This window comes from Centruroides vittatus, unplaced genomic scaffold (genome assembly GCF_030686945.1).
Source record: "Centruroides vittatus isolate TY-2023 unplaced genomic scaffold, ASM3068694v2 contig_375, whole genome shotgun sequence".
Classification (NCBI taxonomy): Eukaryota; Metazoa; Arthropoda; class Arachnida; order Scorpiones; family Buthidae; genus Centruroides; species Centruroides vittatus.
The window spans coordinates 1,314,118-1,330,788 of record NW_027122197.1 but is presented as its reverse complement, the minus strand read 5'-3'; the positions used below and the strand labels follow the sequence as shown (position 1 = coordinate 1,330,788).

Below are 16,671 nucleotides of genomic sequence, written 5' to 3'. Positions count from 1 at the left end.
AAAGTTCCTTTTGTTAAGCTGCTGAAGTTTTCTTTAAAATGATTTCTGTTTCTGAAGGAACTGTCTCTTGCTGTTAAAGCATATATATTTTTACCAGAAGGCAGTTTTTGAATCAGAAAGCAAGTTTTGTATGCAAAGCATTGCATCTTAATGAATTTGGTGATATTTTAGTGTCAATGGAAGTCATTCTATTATCCTCTAAATATGCTGTTGATGAAATTGATGCCAAAAAGATTTTTTTAAAAAGCTTGTTGTTGCCTGTGATGAGTAAATTATGTTAGTGCTATATTAGTGAGGATATTACTGATAGTGTTATAGATTGTTAGCAGTATATATGAGTTGTATACTTACAGTAATTTGCTGTGCCTTTAGACTCGTTAATCAGTCACTCAACACTCCTTTTGTACTAATATTTTAAAAATAGTTTTGTTATGTTAAAGCAAATACATACTCATTTTTTAAACGTGATTTTGATATATTTCAAGTTTATAGAGAACAATTTTAAGTAAAGATAAGTAATAAAAACACATTATTAAAGCAAACTGGTATTAAACTTTTATATTTTTTTTTTTCTTGCATCACATTGTATTACTTCATACAAGAAGGTAAGTTACTGATAAATGATCTGACATACAAATTTCATTCTAACAAACATGTTTTAAATTTATAGAATAATTATTGATATGTTGTTCTATTTTTATTTGCATAGTATTAATATCAATTAAACAGTAAATATTGAAAATTGTTCCTTTCAGATGAAATTATTGAATCTCTACATCAAAAGAGCTCAGTCGCAGACTAGCACCCCCGCCAGTTCTCCAAGTTCACCAGCCAATGCACCGTCATCGTCTTCAAGTAGTCACTAATGTGAGATGCATCCTGCAGTGTTTACTTGAGGCATTGCTAAGTAGCGTTTTCACCCGTGTCGAACGACGGAGATTATGGTCTGCCGAGAAATTCCGGTATTCTCGGTAATCTTTGGCATAATATTTTGACGGATTGTGTCGCGCGGATGCAAAGAAAATACGATGCTCGTTTCCAAAACTCCGAGCGTAGCTTTGTTGCAATAACGTAATCAGGACCAAGAAAATTTCTTTCTTCATTCCAGTTCTGCGGAGGGAAAACGATGACGATAAGGAGAGTGCCTCTCGCATCATGAAAACTAAAATTTTTTTTACGTCTCTTTTTGCAACAGACTGCAATCTCACATCAAACACCCGTCTTAAAATCAAATAGGATTTTTCAAAATAAAGTCACCTTCATCTTTAAGGAAAAACGAAACATTTTTTTGTAGAGATACATTTTCGATTTAGAAGGATAAGGATTTACCGTTGTACAATCTACGAAACTTGTGTTTACTCATTTGTTATAAAAGAAGTTTATCCATCAGTGGTAGCTAATTGTGATCAAAGTTTGTCAAGTGCTATAGTGTTTATTATTATTTTTTTTAAGGTACTTTTTAAACACTGTGGGTAGTAATTCTTTGTTTAAAGATATATTTTGGAAGTGCTAACATTTGCCATCAATTTATTTGCACCTAGTGTAAGGAAATGAAGCACATCACATAATTTTATTATTAATTCATTTTTGTGTATATTGTACATTTCCTTACATAATAAATTTTTTTGTCTAGATGTGACAAAATTTCTTTTTACTTAAAAAGATTTTTTATATAACTGTGATTAATTAAATAAACAATTTCAAAGAAAGTGGAAATTTTGAAATTATTCCGAAGCATGTAAATATACTCAAAACACATTCAATAACGAAGTTTATTTTTTAAAAGTGCATGCTTAATTTGAAGTTAGTTTATTCAATTTTAGAAAAATTTCTGAATTCTCATCTTTTAATTGTTATGGATTATTATTTTTGTATACAGGTATACCTCGAGTTACGTCGTTCTCAATTATACGTCATTTGTCAAAAAAGTATATGGAAAAATAAAAATCAAGTTTAGGCCTTAGTCATTTTATTCGACTTTAATCTGTCCACCACAAATATTGAAGCTGTAACATCACTAGAAAAGTGTTAAAAGCACATAAAATCATATTAAAATATGTACATTTACAGTAAATGTTAATATAATCAACATAAATCTTAGAGAACGAAACATGAAAACATCTGTGTTTCTGTGTTGTCGTCTTATTTAGCGGTCTTTAAGTGCTCATTACTGGCATTTTCCACCGTAGTTTCGACTTACGTTGTAACTACGCAAGTAAATTCAACTTGTGTCGCCTCTCCTGGAACCAATTACCAATATAAGGCAAGGTATACCTGTACATTTATTTTATTATTACCGTATATCTCGGCGGATAAGACGACCTTCAGACAAGACTATGTATAAATTTTTGTCGAAGTTTTATAGTTTTAGCATATATCTGTCCTATAAGACGACCTCCAAACTATCAACGGCCTATGAATTTAGTTTAGATCAGCAATCATTATCTGAATAATAATACTGTATAGCGTATATGGAATTATGTCCTACTTGTAATTTTTCGAATGAACAAATCTTATTTTCTTGCATCTGGCGATTTTTGCAAACATTCGCACTGATTTGGGCATTCCAGTAATGAATGACCTTGACTATTTACAAAAACATCCTATGGGCTATTCTATTTTGTGCACATATCCTACTCTGTTCTAGTAAATAATTACGGTTTGTCTGTCTTTTTATAATAGATTGAAATTTACATAAATTAAAACCAATTTTTTTTGTATCTGTCCTATAAGACGACCCCGGATTTTCGGGGCCATTTTTTGTGGTTCAACTATCGTCTTATCCGCCGAGATACACGGTAATTAGAATCGCAAACAAAGAGGCTGTCCATAAGTTATGTGACACAGATTGGGCAGGTGGGTATGCAGGTAAATCCTTACAATGGTATACAAGAGATGAGGTGCTTACAAAGACATTATGTAATGCTAGGGTCTCGACCAAGGGTTTTTGAGACCCTAGCATTATGTAACAGAATGATTAATTTTTGTTTCTGATGTGCACTTTTGGCAACATTGTCAATATTACTGTGCAGTGTTTCTCATTACATTTCCTGAGTGTCCAAGAAATTGTCGTGACAGAATTGAAGTTTCTGTTTGCCACGGGAAAAGAGCTGACAATTCCAAATCATCTTTATCACAGTCAAAAGGTAAATCAATCAAGCACCATTGATCAATGTGGCTGTTTTGTTAGAGCTTTTGTATAATGTGACACAGCAACATCCAGATTTCTGAAAAAAGGCAGGTTGTCGTTATCTTTGTAACATGCAAACACAGAAAATTCTGAAGTTCATACAGTAAATGTCACGTTTGTGTTCAACTCAATCAGCATCTGTTAAAATTTGCTGCAAGTGTAAGAGTAATTTGGCTCGGACAACTGAACTTTGAGTAACTAATTTGATTGAATGGTTTGTTGTGATGTTTATGCTGTACCTATTGTTTCCTTAAATATAATAATAATAATTAAAAGGAAATATTCATCTTTTCCCACACTTATTTATCACCAATAATTACTGTTCTAATAATTTGAATGAGCTTGAAAATAGAACATCTTATACATTTCCATCAAGCAGCATACTGTACAGCAGCAATGCAAAACCTTTCAATTGCAGGCAAAATTGTGCATAAGCTGATGATGGGGGCCAGAAATATCTTTATATATTTTGTACATACAAAAAGTAGACTTATTTAAAAGTAATGTGTCAAATATGTTTGTGGGCTCAGAGCTGTAGTTTGAGCACCACTGCTGCATACAGTTATCCAAAGGTAGGTAATATATCTATCTTCCATGCTATATTACTATTTTACTATTACCAACTTTGTCTTGAAAATATAAATAATTACCTTTCGAGTATATGTGTACTCTGCTTGGTATTAACTGCATCTAAATATCTTGGTATTACTAAGGTTAATGTTTTAAATGCCTTTGACACTACATTATAAAGCAGCATTGGAATGAGTAGGTACTTTATACTGAAAAATGTGGAAAATACTGTTTGATGGCATTTCTGTTGTTCTGATTCATTATCACTTAGGAAAACTTATTTAAAGATTCATATATATATATATTGATTTCTAACTTACGGTGCATTGTAGAATTGAGGGAATATGGTATTATCTACTGTAAAACAAAACAATATATATATATATATATATATATAGTCTTCAAAAACAATGTTACCATGTTAAATTATTGCAATTATGTTAATTATTGTCTGAGAACATTGTAATGTACATTAAAACAATGGAACACTGTACAAATTTAACATTTGCCTATTACAGTTTCTCAATGTGTGCACCTTGTGTCACACAGCATCCAACACTGGTACTCAATTCTTCATATACTCGCTACGGGATATTCATTCTACAATTCTACTGCTCCTGCAGAACACAAAATGCCTTCTCTATGGGAAGTTGCCACTTTTGTTTGCCACCCTTCCTAGATGTAGTTAATAACATATTCGAATGCAGATGGGAGACGAGACTCGGATGGTTAACCGCATCTAGGACCGAATGAAATGCATCTTTATAGAAATTAGAAACCTCAAATAGTTGAATCACATTGTGATAAAACACTTTCTGTATTTATTTTTATTATTAGAGAGATGAGAACCAAATACTGATAGACACCAGGTTGATTTTACTGCTCTATCTGTGACAGAGCTGTAACTTCTGTTGTTAATATTTGGAGAGAGCTTTCAAGCAATTTCCTGCTAACTCATGAATAGAATACATATTTAATCATTAATGTAAGGACGAGGGTCATGACATAATACAGCTATCAAGGTAGATTCGAAATTACTTTTGATATTATCCTTCTGTGAGTCTTCATGAGGAATTCAACTAAGTGGAGAAAGGTAGAATTTACTTTCATAAATCATTATAATATATTGTGATATCGTTATAACGATATTAAGCATCGTCATTAATATGGTTGACACTTAAAAATATTTCAGATTTTATGCAATAAAATGTGAAAAACAATTTCTAAATTACATATTTTATTAATGCCCACTTACTCTAAAAAATATAAAAACAATTTAGTTGTATTCGTAAGTTTTAATTATTGAGTAAGAAAATTAATTTAGAAAGGAAATAAAAAAATAAATTAATTTCTGATTGTAGACAGAAATGGTCAGAGTTCATCCATCCATATTGTTCAATATTCATACTCGAAGAATTATAATAATATAAAGAATACATTGTTTCTTCCTAATTAATTATTCACATTAATCCTCATTAGTTACGGAGAAAAAAAGGTGAAGAAAACGAGAGAATGAGCGCTTTGTTGAATTCCGCTCCAGAGATGATGCTTTTATACCACACAGCTGACGTCTCAGATGCCACCAATCTTCAGGTGTTTTTTTTTCCTACGTCACACAGAGACTGGTGACGATATAAATTTTACGTCACTCAGAGACTGGTGACGATATAAATTCCCGGTGTTCGTATTGGAAGTTTTCGAGTAACACGTGTTCTATTCATATTTTCTGTGTCACGAGCATATGCTACCCCGTATGTATATATATATATATATATATACACATACTCGTACATAAAAATACCAAAAGTTTACTGTACAGAATACAGTCAAACAGTCCATACTTTATATGAAATATTTAAAATTAATTCCTTTCCGAAGTGCCGAATTGGGATTCAGGCAACTGTGCTTTGCTGCCTGCACCCAATCCACTACTGAAGGAGTTAAACTTGTTTTCTACATTTTCTCTTTTGAACGACAAAAAAGAAAAATAAGTGCCAGATTATGGTGATTGGGAAATTCCTGGATAATTCTTCAGTATCAACGCGAAGTTCTTCTTTAGATTCTATACTCTTTACAGAAATTACTTAAGCATTTATTTCTATTATTATTCATTTTTTTACGTAAATGTTGGGTTTTTACGATTGGTTTATAAATTAATAAAACCAATGATTAAAAACAATTTACTACTAATATTTGTGGTGTTACACAAATTCTCTGATACACACGAGTATTAAATTACGATTAATTGTGTAAATAATAGAAAAATATTTACTTGGAATAGGATTCTGTAATCCTAATGAGGTTGGAAGAATAAAATTGCACATATTTATGGAATTTCAGCTCACAAAATAAATCACTTTCCGTCCTATTGTAATTATTTTCGCCGAAAGTAAAGTCGAAACCTCGAAGCACTCATTTTGAAATGATCTCAACGTTGTTACGCACCTGGTTATTGGCCCTGTGACAAACAGAGAAATTTGCATGCATCGGATAATCGGAAGGCACGTGGCTTGTGTTTCACAATTAATTCAACGAATTAGATTCATCTTGATTCTCAAATCTATCTCTGGATAATCTATGGCACCCATTCGATAAAACCTAATTTAATTTAATAAGCCGTTATATTCCATACGATGTTTTTATATAAATAATCTAAATATGTTAGCATCTAGATGTAAGTTGTAGTGTCTTACAGAGACAATCACTTCCTTCTCTTTCCCTCAATATAAAGACATTAACTACTGTTTTATATCTAAATGAACGAATATCGCGTATTTATTGGTATATTATACATCCTTTGCGTTAGATGTTTTCTTAATGCAGGATTTAACTAATCTCGTATTCTTTATCCTCTTGCGCTCGTTCAGACAAATGGTCATTCAAATCCTACGTGGTGATTTCTAATAGCTACCAAACAATACGAATAATTATCCTACAATATTCAACACACAAAATACCAAAAACAATCGAATAGAATGAACTTTTATTTAGAATGATTGGTTTAAATCATTTAAAGATACAATTTAAGAAAAAATAATTATAATTATTTGAAAAAATTCGTTTTGAATAAATTTATAAACTATTCATTTTATTTAGGGCCAAGGGACGTCATGAAAGAACACGTGTCTTCTGATGTCCGTTTCTCGAAGACGTTTAACTGGATTCTGAAATGACAAACAATAATAATAATTAATTGCAATATTTTTTAAACACTGTCTTAGTTTTATTTTTATTTAGAAACACTAGCGAACTCGTATTGCAATAATTGAAATTTAATAATCACAAAAACATTCGCCACTCTCGATTAGAGGAACTGAATTATGCAAATAATCACCAAATTATGTAGAATATGTTTCGATGGTTTTGTGGTGTTAAAATGTATTTGTGTTATTAAATGAACGTGTTTCTTATTAAGTACAAAAATGTAAATGTCGAGCATAAAACAATATTTAATAATTTGAGGTTTAACGAAAAACGATGGTGAAAACGAATGCGCCGTATAAGAAAATACATCAATTATAATCTTACTTTTTCCAGTAAATCGTCGATTACGTCCATTGCATTTACCGATAGATGCAAAAAGTACTGCACCCGGACGTTTCGAGCGACTGAAAAGACATTGTTACGTTAATCACACGTTTTCTCTTTTTGCCGTTAATTAACAAACTAAAAATAATCATCGCTTACTTCTTATTATCTCCATAAAAGTCATATTTTCAATATTCGGGACTTTTTCTAGATGCATCTCCATCGGTGTTTTCCCGACTAACATTTCGTACAAGAGAATTCCGAATGCCCACCAATCGCAGTAAACATCTAAAATGAATGCGTATTATTAGTAATTACAAGACTTGATTGAATGACGTGATTCATTTCGAATAGAACAACTTACCATACGGCTTTCCCTCAAGGATTTCCGGACAAAGATAGAAGAAACTCCCGCAAAATCGATTCGGGTTTCGTTCATACTGACAGAAACATAATCAGTTAATGAGAAATCAACACTTGTACGAAAATTAGGATATTGTATTATACACTACTTACTGTGCAGAGACCGAAATCAATCAGTTGCGCTCCTTTCGACTTGTCTAGCATGACATTATTGGACCCGATGTCCTTGTGAATGATTCCTGTCGAAGACACAAACAAATTCATCTTACGATTTACATTTGTTAACGAGACGAACGAATAAATAGATTTAGAAAATTACCTCTGCTATGAATATACATTATGGCCGAAGCCACTTGAGCACCGATTATTTTGACTCGGGCTTCTTCGAAGGGTCCATCATTTTCTAAATAATGACTTAAGTCCTGTCCGTCCACAAAGTCGGAGACGAAACAGAAACTGAAGAAGACAATTATTACTGCATAAAACCATAAAGTATTTCTAATAAACCAAATGCAGAGTTAAAATTTACCTCGTGTTTGTTTTGAAGTAACAAATTAAAGAGACGATATGGGGATGGCTCGATACGGTCGTCCACGCTTTTCGTTCATTATTTATTTTGCGCCTCTATAAATAAAGTAATTTTTTGAATATATACCAGATACAAATTAAGAATATTCTGTAGACATTTGTAATTAATGTTTATACAACATCGATTTTAGAGCATCATCAACAAATGATGTGATGATTTTTAATCTCGAGAATAAACGTTTTATGTACTAATGACAGAATATGCTTATTAAATTATTTTATATTGTTTGGACGTGGTTGTCAAATAATTTTGTATTATTATAAAACCAAGAATATGAAAAACAAAGCTCAAAGCACACCTGTGCGAGACAAAAGCGCTTCCTCTCGACAACTTTCAAAGCCAATTTTTCGTCAGAGTTTTTGGAGCGAGCCAAATAAACAGTTCCAAAAGTGCCCTTTCCAATTTCTTGAAATTCGTAATCATTAATCATTTCTTTATTACGTTTTGAAGCGTCAACTCCGAATTGAGAATTTTCCGATTGACAATTCTAAAATCGCAGAATCATTTAATTGTAAACTTGGCTGAGTGAAGCATTAAGTGTATACGAAGAACGACAACTTACATGTGAATCGGAAATATCTGCCGAATTACGGCGACAACAACAGAATTTAATGAATACGTTCCTACAAAATTCTGTAAATTTTCCTCTTTTTAATGGGTTTTTGCCTCGGAACTGCGAATCCTCTTTGTTTACGGGGAGACACTTTGTTCCGTGCAAATTTTCGTCATTCTAAGAAAAGTCAATAATAAAAATCATCTACGGTTGAAAGGTTATCGGAGAAAATATTTGAAAAATCCTTATTAACTCAACATGAGTTTGATTTTTCTAGAGAAAGCGCAATGACTTACATGAATGGGGTAATCTCTGTCTGGCTGACCGTCCGGTTCAGCGCGATCCTCTCTCCTGCAAAAAATTCGATTATTTTCGAATGAACATTAAATAAGTGTTAACAACAAATATAATTAATGAGGATATTTACTTCTTTCGCTTCTCCTTATCACTCAACATTCGCAAAAACATTTTTCTTACGCTTCGCATCATTTTCGCTTAGCAATTTCAACAATAGACTATTGTTAAAAGCAGCTTATTGTTGTAATTCATTATTATGAAATTACATTTAATATGTAATCACGTGATTAAATATATGAAATTTCACTCGAAATTCTTTACAATGTTTTATCGTGTTTTTAACCGCAAATTTCTCTTTCGCTTCCATTAAACGAAAAGTTCAACATTTTGGATTTAAAACACTGAAATTAGTACTATTTGTTTTTGTATTCCTGTAACGTTAGCTTCTATTCGAACATTTTGCACTTAGATGGTTCCACTCAAAAATTGTTCCGGTTGTGTATGGGAGGCGATATCTCCGGAAATAGTTCAGTTATGTTTGCAGGTAGCGTGAATAAATGGCATAACCATGAAGGGAATTCATACGTTCCTAATGAAATGTGGATCGGGAGTCGATCTCATCACTTCAATTGCCACGATTAAACAATAATACAGTTTTTACACATTTAGAAATTCATGAAAAACTTGTGAAATTTTGCTGGGAAGTTAGTTTATTAGGGTGATTCATGCTGTTCAATTTTGGTGTTTAAAGGTCGAGGGGGTGGGAGAATAATGGGGGTCGTGTGCATCTAGAGTGGAGTCGGACTTAATGACAATTTTACTCATTTATAAAAGATTTATAGCATTAAAATGTAAATTTCTTTAATATTTGGGTTGCAATTCTAAATTACAGAATTATACGTCCCCATTGTCTTCCGTCGTCCGGTCTTGTTGAGCTCTAGAACAGAGTTAAGTAGATGAAAATCGAGACATGATATGGAAAACTTAAAGACTGGCGGCTCGGATTAACTATGCATGAACTACTGGTCTAGGCCGGCAATAAAGCAACGCAGGATCGAGGATAAGGAGAGCCTAGCCTAAGACTGAGAGGAGAAATAAAGTCTGGACTAAGACCTGTAGTTGAAGTAATCAAGACGTATTGCTGTGTATCTCTGTAGTGTTAAATAGACTTAATTCGTGTTCAAAGAATCGTAACGTGTCTTTTTGACGGACCGGAAATCTGAGGTCACGATTTGAACATTACTTTGATCACGTGTTTGCTTCTGAAAGTGGATGGAGGCCATGTTAACCAATAGGCAAAATGGGCACCTAAAAGCATAGGGTTTTCCTGTAGAGTGCTGCAATATATTTTTTAAATTTTACAGTTACGAATTTACCGGTAAAAAATTAAATTATCGGTATATTTACCGATTGATTTTAAATCGATTACCAGTTAACCGGTAATGGAATTCCTAAATGTACTTAACAGTACATAAGAATTCTTTATTGCATCGATGCAACTCCATTTTAAACGAAGCAAAAAATCGTCCAAAAATTTTATGTAACTTTATTTTATGTTATTTACAATAATTTCATTTTATATTAAGATATATTTTACACAATTTAAAATAAATAATTACAATAAACTGTGTACAAAATTTAAAAAAATATGACTCGTCGTCGTATAAACACGTATACACAAGAATATTTATATATTCAAATAAAAATTTTTCGTTGAAAATCATGCGGATGCAACCGAATTATCGGAATCTTCGGCAAATTTCAAAGCAGTTTTATCAAAATTTGATCTTTGGTATGATTCTTTCTGAAGAATTGCCAAGACCACTCCGATGACCGTTGCTCCTATCAAACACCAATTCATCCAATTTGTACCTGTTATCAAGGGGTTTTCCATTAGTAAAATAAACGAATATATTGTTATTATTAGTTGTAAAATGTCTATACCTATGTTAGGAATTAAGAAAATTGCTAAAAATATCGATCCGAAGAAGTTGACCAGAGTTTGCAACGTCACTCCTATCGTTCCTTCGGATATTGGGTAAGTTACTTCTGATGTTAATTCCATGTATAGTGGACCAGGAGAATATGACAATACTCCGACGATGATTACCACAGGATAAAGGATTTCTACAAGTAATTTAGATAAGTATAAACACTATATATAAAGTCTTTAAGAAATATGTAAAGATATGTACCTAAAGAGGCTGGAAGATAATGCTGATAAACGAGGGAATATACTATGCAATTGGCGCATCCGATGGTCCACAAAATGACGAGAGTGAGTTTTATGTAACCTCCGACCAGATCGACAATCCTGCATATTATAAAATAAATGGCAATATTATAATGTATATATAATACAAAAGTAAATTAAATCTAGAAACACATTGTCTAAACAATAGGTGGGCGTGAGAGATTTGACTCTCATCACTTTTCATCAAATTTCTCCACATTTTCCTATCTTGAGTCGTCGTCCTGTATTTATTTAATCCTATTTCCTCCAGGATATAGGATTAAATGCAGGTATCTACATATGTATAGGATCAAGAGGTATTACTCAGAAAAGTACAGTACATGCTGTGTTCAGCATGTACTTTTCTGAGTAATATCTCTTGATCCTATACATATGGATATGGATATGGTTTAGAAGAGAATTTAAAAATTTCTTTACGCGTTAATAACTAAACTTAGTAAATATGTGGATAGGTGTACACACTACTAAAAAAATCTGTATTAAGAGTTGTCAACATGGGCATCCGCAGGAAATTTTCTGGAGATATATATATAGAATACAGTATTGCATCAATACAAAAAGACACAGTCGAGGACACGTGCTCTGTTTGATCCCCTCTGGGGATGCCCATGCTATCAGTATACAGTTCAATTTATATGAAGCAGCGAAGTAATAATGAAAATAATAGTAATATTACCTTGCCATGAAAAGCGAAAGAATGCAACCGATTAATGTTGCGAATGTGGCCATTCTACTGGATTCATTCTAGACAAAAAAAATAAAATAAATTATTAAAATCTTTTATAAATAGATTCTCATAATTAAGGATGATTTATCTCTTTGCTTAATATTACATATAATTTGTTATACTTTAAATATGTCACACCTCATTGGAGTAGTTCAGAATGTGATGCAATGTGAACACTTTAGGACGTCACTTTTTGCATTTACCATTAAAAATGTGGAATTTTAGTGTGGCGTCATTTATGGACGGCCCCAATGTTTCAGGGATCGAAGATAATTTAATTAATATAGTAGGATAATCTTACCTGAGTGATATTTAACGATTCTAACGCAACCCCTAACATGCTAATCCAATTAGCAAATGTCGAGTTAGTAATGGCGTAACCCAGAGATATAATCCAGAAATTTGTATTTCTATAAAGTAAATGTACAAACACAAAAATAATTAAGTGAACAAATAGCTACAGTATAATAAATACACATAAATTAATTATACAAACTTTCTTAGAAGTTTAAAGGAAGTGATGAAGTCCAGCCTGTCCAAATGGGCCGAAGCAGTAGGAGGTAGGGGAGGTTTTCCAGGGAAGTATATACAAATGAGTAGAAGTACTAACGCTGCCAGAATACATTCTGCGATTCGAAATTTAGATAATTACTTTTCACAAATTTTAAGAAATGAAAACACCTAAAAAATATGGACACTTACCAAAGTACATCAGGCACATTATGCGTTGTGTATGATTATGTACAAATGTCTTTAACTGTTCTACAAAGAAAATTTCGTTCAAACTTTTAAGAAATTCATGGGTTAAATAATAAATTCCCGCTTACCAGAAGTGTAATTTTTACAACCGTGAGTCAAATTACCCCATCTGAAAAAATTCATGTATTTTACTGTAAAGATTTTAAATTTACGTGTATAAAATGAATGTCAATAAAGATGCTTGAGTGTTTATGTGTATATATTACGTTTCATTGTAACAGGGAGGTAAACCAGACGTATCTAAAATAACTGGACCAAGAAGGAAACCAAAGCAAACGCCCATATAATTGCATAATATGGATATAGAAGTGGCAGTTGTGCGTTGTTTAGTCGGGAACCATATGGAAGATAGAAGACTCGGTGCACCCGTTACGATGACACCTGCAATCCCGTTCAGAATCTGGGCTACGTGTATTAATCTATACGAGAAAACAGAAGTTTTTGGTCGTGCAATTTACTTTTTCAACACACCATTAAAATTAGAAATCAATTTACTTACGGTGTGGCTATTTCTGTTTTGTGTGAGATACATCGAAGTCCTGTTGCAACGAATATTAAGACGGAAGTTAATACTACACTCAGTCTTAGTCCTGAAGAAGTTCACAAATATAATAAAAAGAAAAAAAAAAGTATATTGTTAACAATACAGTTCACACGCTTGCATAATAAAATCTAAAGCTATAAATATGGAAAATAGATAATTATATAATAGTCCACATATTACACAGATGCAGACAGAGAAGAAAGATATTAGTAGAGATTAATGAATGGCTGGTATGCCCTGTTTTTTTTCTCGTGTTTTCTTAATCGATAGTCTATAAATAACAATTTTAATTCGTTTAATGGCTCTATTCAATTTACTTTGCCTCTTGACTCACTCTGTATGTCTATAGGTACAACTTTATAGTTAGATGTTTAGTAGGAAATGAGGCAGTAGAATGAAAAAGACATTTCGTGAGGTGAGAACCAGTGGGTTCTATCGAAAGATAAAACGAAAAATGATTATTTACCCATTTTATGAGCGGTAGAGGCAATTTTTTGGCGTGAAAATTTGGTACTTATTTTAAAAGTTAGAGAAAATTTTACAATTTCCTTATATATAAGTAAAGGATCCGTCTTCGGCGCTCGTGCTGCTACAGTTGTACTTGTTTGTGCTCCTCAATTAAGTGGACTTTTTCGCGGAATTTTTTGTGCTAGAACCTTTTGTAATACACAGTTGGAAACAGCTAATCATTCCAAAGCTACCGGTATGAAAATTACTTAATTACATTAATTAGGGGGAAAGTTAATTAACTTTAAAGTTTTGGATTTTTGATCGGACCTAGTGGAAGGGGAGTTAATTTTCGGTGGCGGCAGCAGGGGGTTCGTCAAAAGGAGAGTAATTTTAGACCAATTCAACCAAGCTCAACCACTAGGGTAGTCGATAAGTCATTAAACAGAAAACTGCAAAGAGAGGGTACTGTTGGCAGCCATGCTGTCCTGGTTTACTCGAAAGAAAACGTGGACCCCCAAAGCAAAACGGATATCAAAAAAGTTAGAGACACAATTCTAGATACAATCGAACCTGAAAAACTCCGAATCAGAGTCAAGGCGATAAAGGACGTGAGAAATGACGGATTTTGCATCCGGGTTGGCAGTCAGAAAGAGGGGAGGTCCTTATGAATGCCATCAAAAATATTGCACATGTTAAAGACAAAATCAGACGCTCAACATCTGTGGGCAGGCTCCCCGGAGTTATTCTGTTAAATGTGCCAAACGCAGTTGAAAATGAAGATATTCTCCTCTATATATATGAATAAAACAAAGAACTTCAAGTAATTGACAAACAAGATTTTCTGTCACCCTGCTGCATAAATTGCGAAGCAGAGAATTTGAAGAGGAAGGCTGTAAATTTAGAACAGATCACAACGCAATTGATGCAGGCTGCCCAATTACAGTCCGAACAAAGGCATCAATGATTCAAAAACCAACTATGGCCAATAGAGGAAATCAAAGGAACACACAGCAACCATACAATATAAAGCTAAAAATACTCCAAATCAATCTTCAAAGAGCCAAGGCTCCAACTTCACTCCTGCTTAAAATAACAGAAGATTGGAAGAAAGATGGTACAATGAATGTTATAATGGTACAAGAACCATACCTTTATAAAGACTACTATTCACATTTTGGCAAATGGACGACCTTCCCTCCGTGGATACACTGCTAAACCAAAGATTGGTATTTTCATCTGCAACCCAAACGTGGACACTCAATTCTGAATATGCCACTACCATTGCCATACATAGTAACACTACCAATCCAGCTTTTCTTACGTCAATATATTGTTCTCCATTCCGGGATATTGGACCTCTGTTGTATGAACCGGAAAGAATCAGCTCCTGGACCAATGGTCGCCCGTGGCTAATAGGAGGGAACGCCAATGCTGTCACCAGTATGGCACAGTGACATAGAGGACCCAAGGGGCCACGCCGTTCTCGAATTTGCCTCCACAAATCAACTTTTATCTAATAACACTAGCCCTTGTCAATCTATCACAACAGCAGAGGGGACAGCTGGGTAGACGTGGTGCTTTCAAACAGCAACATGAACTGTAGCACACAAGACTATCCTAGTGCCAGTGATCATAGATATATTAAAACTACTTTAAACCTTACAGGCAAATCTGTCCAAACCCCATCTTCTCCCTTTTCCATAACACAGGTTGTACCAAAGAGTGATACCTGTCTTATTATTACTACTACTACTATATAAGTAATTTAGTAAACAAACAAGTTGCTGTATGTTAGTTATTTCAATATTATATCATCTCGAGTAAAGTTTATACATTAAAATACCTTAAAATAATGAATATTATTACTTAATAATGCTCGATATTTGTGTAAGCCACACTTTAACTACTGTACAATCATTTTTTTTTTCATTGTTAATTACAAAATGTATACCACAAAGTAATACGAGAGAGCACTTCCTATGGAGTTCAGTTCAAGAAGACAGCTGTTTATATTGGGAATTTGACGCAATGCCCTTCACAATAATCATGATGTACCAATTTGTTCTATTAAAGAGTATGGACTCACACAATAATTATAAGTGTGACTCTACTAAAGAAACGAGCTAAATACTTTTTATATGCATAAAACATTACCTCACCTCTTTTATTTAAAAACCAACAAATAGGAATTCCTAAAATCACAAATGGAATGTTTCCCCAATCAGCAAGCAAGGCGAGGGTTCCATCGTTCCAACCAAAGATCGCCTTTGCAGATTCTGGGATGGTGCTCCACGTTATCCAAGCTAACGATTTGGACTAAGCATAATATTGAAAATAAAGCCAGGATCCACCATCTTCTCCTATAAGTCTGAATGGATTAAACCGAAAGTTAGTAAATTAACAAGCGGGACACGGGAGTTTTTAAAGTTTACCAACCTGTACGTTAACGATAGAAGATTCGGTGTTAATACCTATACTATTGTAATTGACTGGTGTAGAACATGGAAGAAGTTTCTGATTCTCGTCGTCTTTCTGTGCTAGTAACTCCTTAGGTGTTGGTGTCATTTTTGAGTAATTTTATTTGCAAAATTTACAGGGGGTGATCCTAGAAAAAGACAATTTTAAGCATTTTAAATGACAATTTTTAAGGTATTTAACTTTAATTATGTAATTAGAAACCAACCCAACATCCGACCCTTATCAAAAACTTCGAATCAAATAAAGAAATACATACTTTTTTTTAAAGCAGTATCATTTTAGCATGATCTAGTTCAAACCCACGCTTACGAAACCTCAAACGGGACAACAAACAACACACGAAACCGAATTTGTTTGTTGTATTCCCTT

General features: G+C 33.2%; 3 protein-coding genes and 1 long non-coding RNA gene across 7 annotated transcripts in view; 1 reads left to right on the top strand and 3 right to left on the bottom strand.

Annotated features, from left to right (window-relative positions):
- LOC136975569 (CLIP-associating protein 1-like) overlaps positions 1 to 1,709 on the top strand; it is a 171,677-nt gene extending 169,968 nt beyond the window's left edge. For all 4 annotated transcript variants that reach the window (XM_067270655.1, XM_067270656.1, XM_067270654.1 and 1 more), the window contains one exon: positions 756 to 1,709. In XM_067270655.1, coding sequence (XP_067126756.1) covers positions 756 to 866 — 111 coding nt within the window. In that variant the 3' untranslated portion in view covers positions 867 to 1,709. The remainder of the gene's footprint in view (positions 1 to 755) is intronic.
- Positions 1,710 to 6,830: 5,121 nt separating this feature from the next.
- Positions 6,831 to 7,577, bottom strand: LOC136975584 (uncharacterized). The gene is made up of 3 exons (XR_010880802.1): positions 7,448 to 7,577; positions 7,289 to 7,368; positions 6,831 to 6,924 (listed from the first exon to the last, which is right to left on the bottom strand). It is a non-coding gene; the product is annotated as an uncharacterized lncRNA (long non-coding RNA).
- A 212-nt stretch (positions 7,578 to 7,789) lies between these two features.
- LOC136975596 (serine/threonine-protein kinase Sgk1-like) lies at positions 7,790 to 8,886 on the bottom strand. The gene is made up of 5 exons (XM_067270680.1): positions 8,803 to 8,886; positions 8,539 to 8,727; positions 8,181 to 8,275; positions 7,971 to 8,107; positions 7,790 to 7,890 (listed from the first exon to the last, which is right to left on the bottom strand). Exons 2-5 carry the CDS (start codon positions 8,668 to 8,670, stop codon positions 7,790 to 7,792), a joined length of 465 nt encoding a protein of 154 aa, XP_067126781.1. The 5' UTR covers positions 8,671 to 8,727; positions 8,803 to 8,886.
- Positions 8,887 to 10,620: 1,734 nt separating this feature from the next.
- Positions 10,621 to 16,389, bottom strand: LOC136975595 (solute carrier family 49 member 4-like). The gene is made up of 12 exons (XM_067270678.1): positions 16,261 to 16,389; positions 15,984 to 16,140; positions 13,330 to 13,420; positions 13,037 to 13,249; positions 12,899 to 12,939; positions 12,774 to 12,833; positions 12,568 to 12,697; positions 12,373 to 12,481; positions 12,021 to 12,088; positions 11,286 to 11,404; positions 11,035 to 11,217; positions 10,621 to 10,962 (listed from the first exon to the last, which is right to left on the bottom strand). Exons 1-12 carry the CDS (start codon positions 16,387 to 16,389, stop codon positions 10,811 to 10,813), a joined length of 1,452 nt encoding a protein of 483 aa, XP_067126779.1. The 3' UTR covers positions 10,621 to 10,810.
- Positions 16,390 to 16,671: the final 282 nt, after the last annotated feature.

Coding starts and splice junctions, on each gene's coding strand:
- LOC136975595 (XM_067270678.1), bottom strand. CDS start 16,389: ATGACACCAACACCTAAGGAGTTACTAGCACAGAAAGACGACGAGAAT. Junction 11,405..12,020: donor CTTTCGCTTTTCATGGCAAG/GTAATATTACTA, acceptor TATAATATGCAG/GATTGTCGATCTGGTCGGAG. Junction 10,963..11,034: donor TTTCTTAATTCCTAACATAG/GTATAGACATTT, acceptor CCTTGATAACAG/GTACAAATTGGATGAATTGG.
- LOC136975596 (XM_067270680.1), bottom strand. CDS start 8,670: ATGATTAATGATTACGAATTTCAAGAAATTGGAAAGGGCACTTTTGGA. Junction 8,276..8,538: donor AGCGCTTTTGTCTCGCACAG/GTGTGCTTTGAG, acceptor CTTTATTTATAG/AGGCGCAAAATAAATAATGA. Junction 8,108..8,180: donor TACTTCAAAACAAACACGAG/GTAAATTTTAAC, acceptor TGTCTTCTTCAG/TTTCTGTTTCGTCTCCGACT.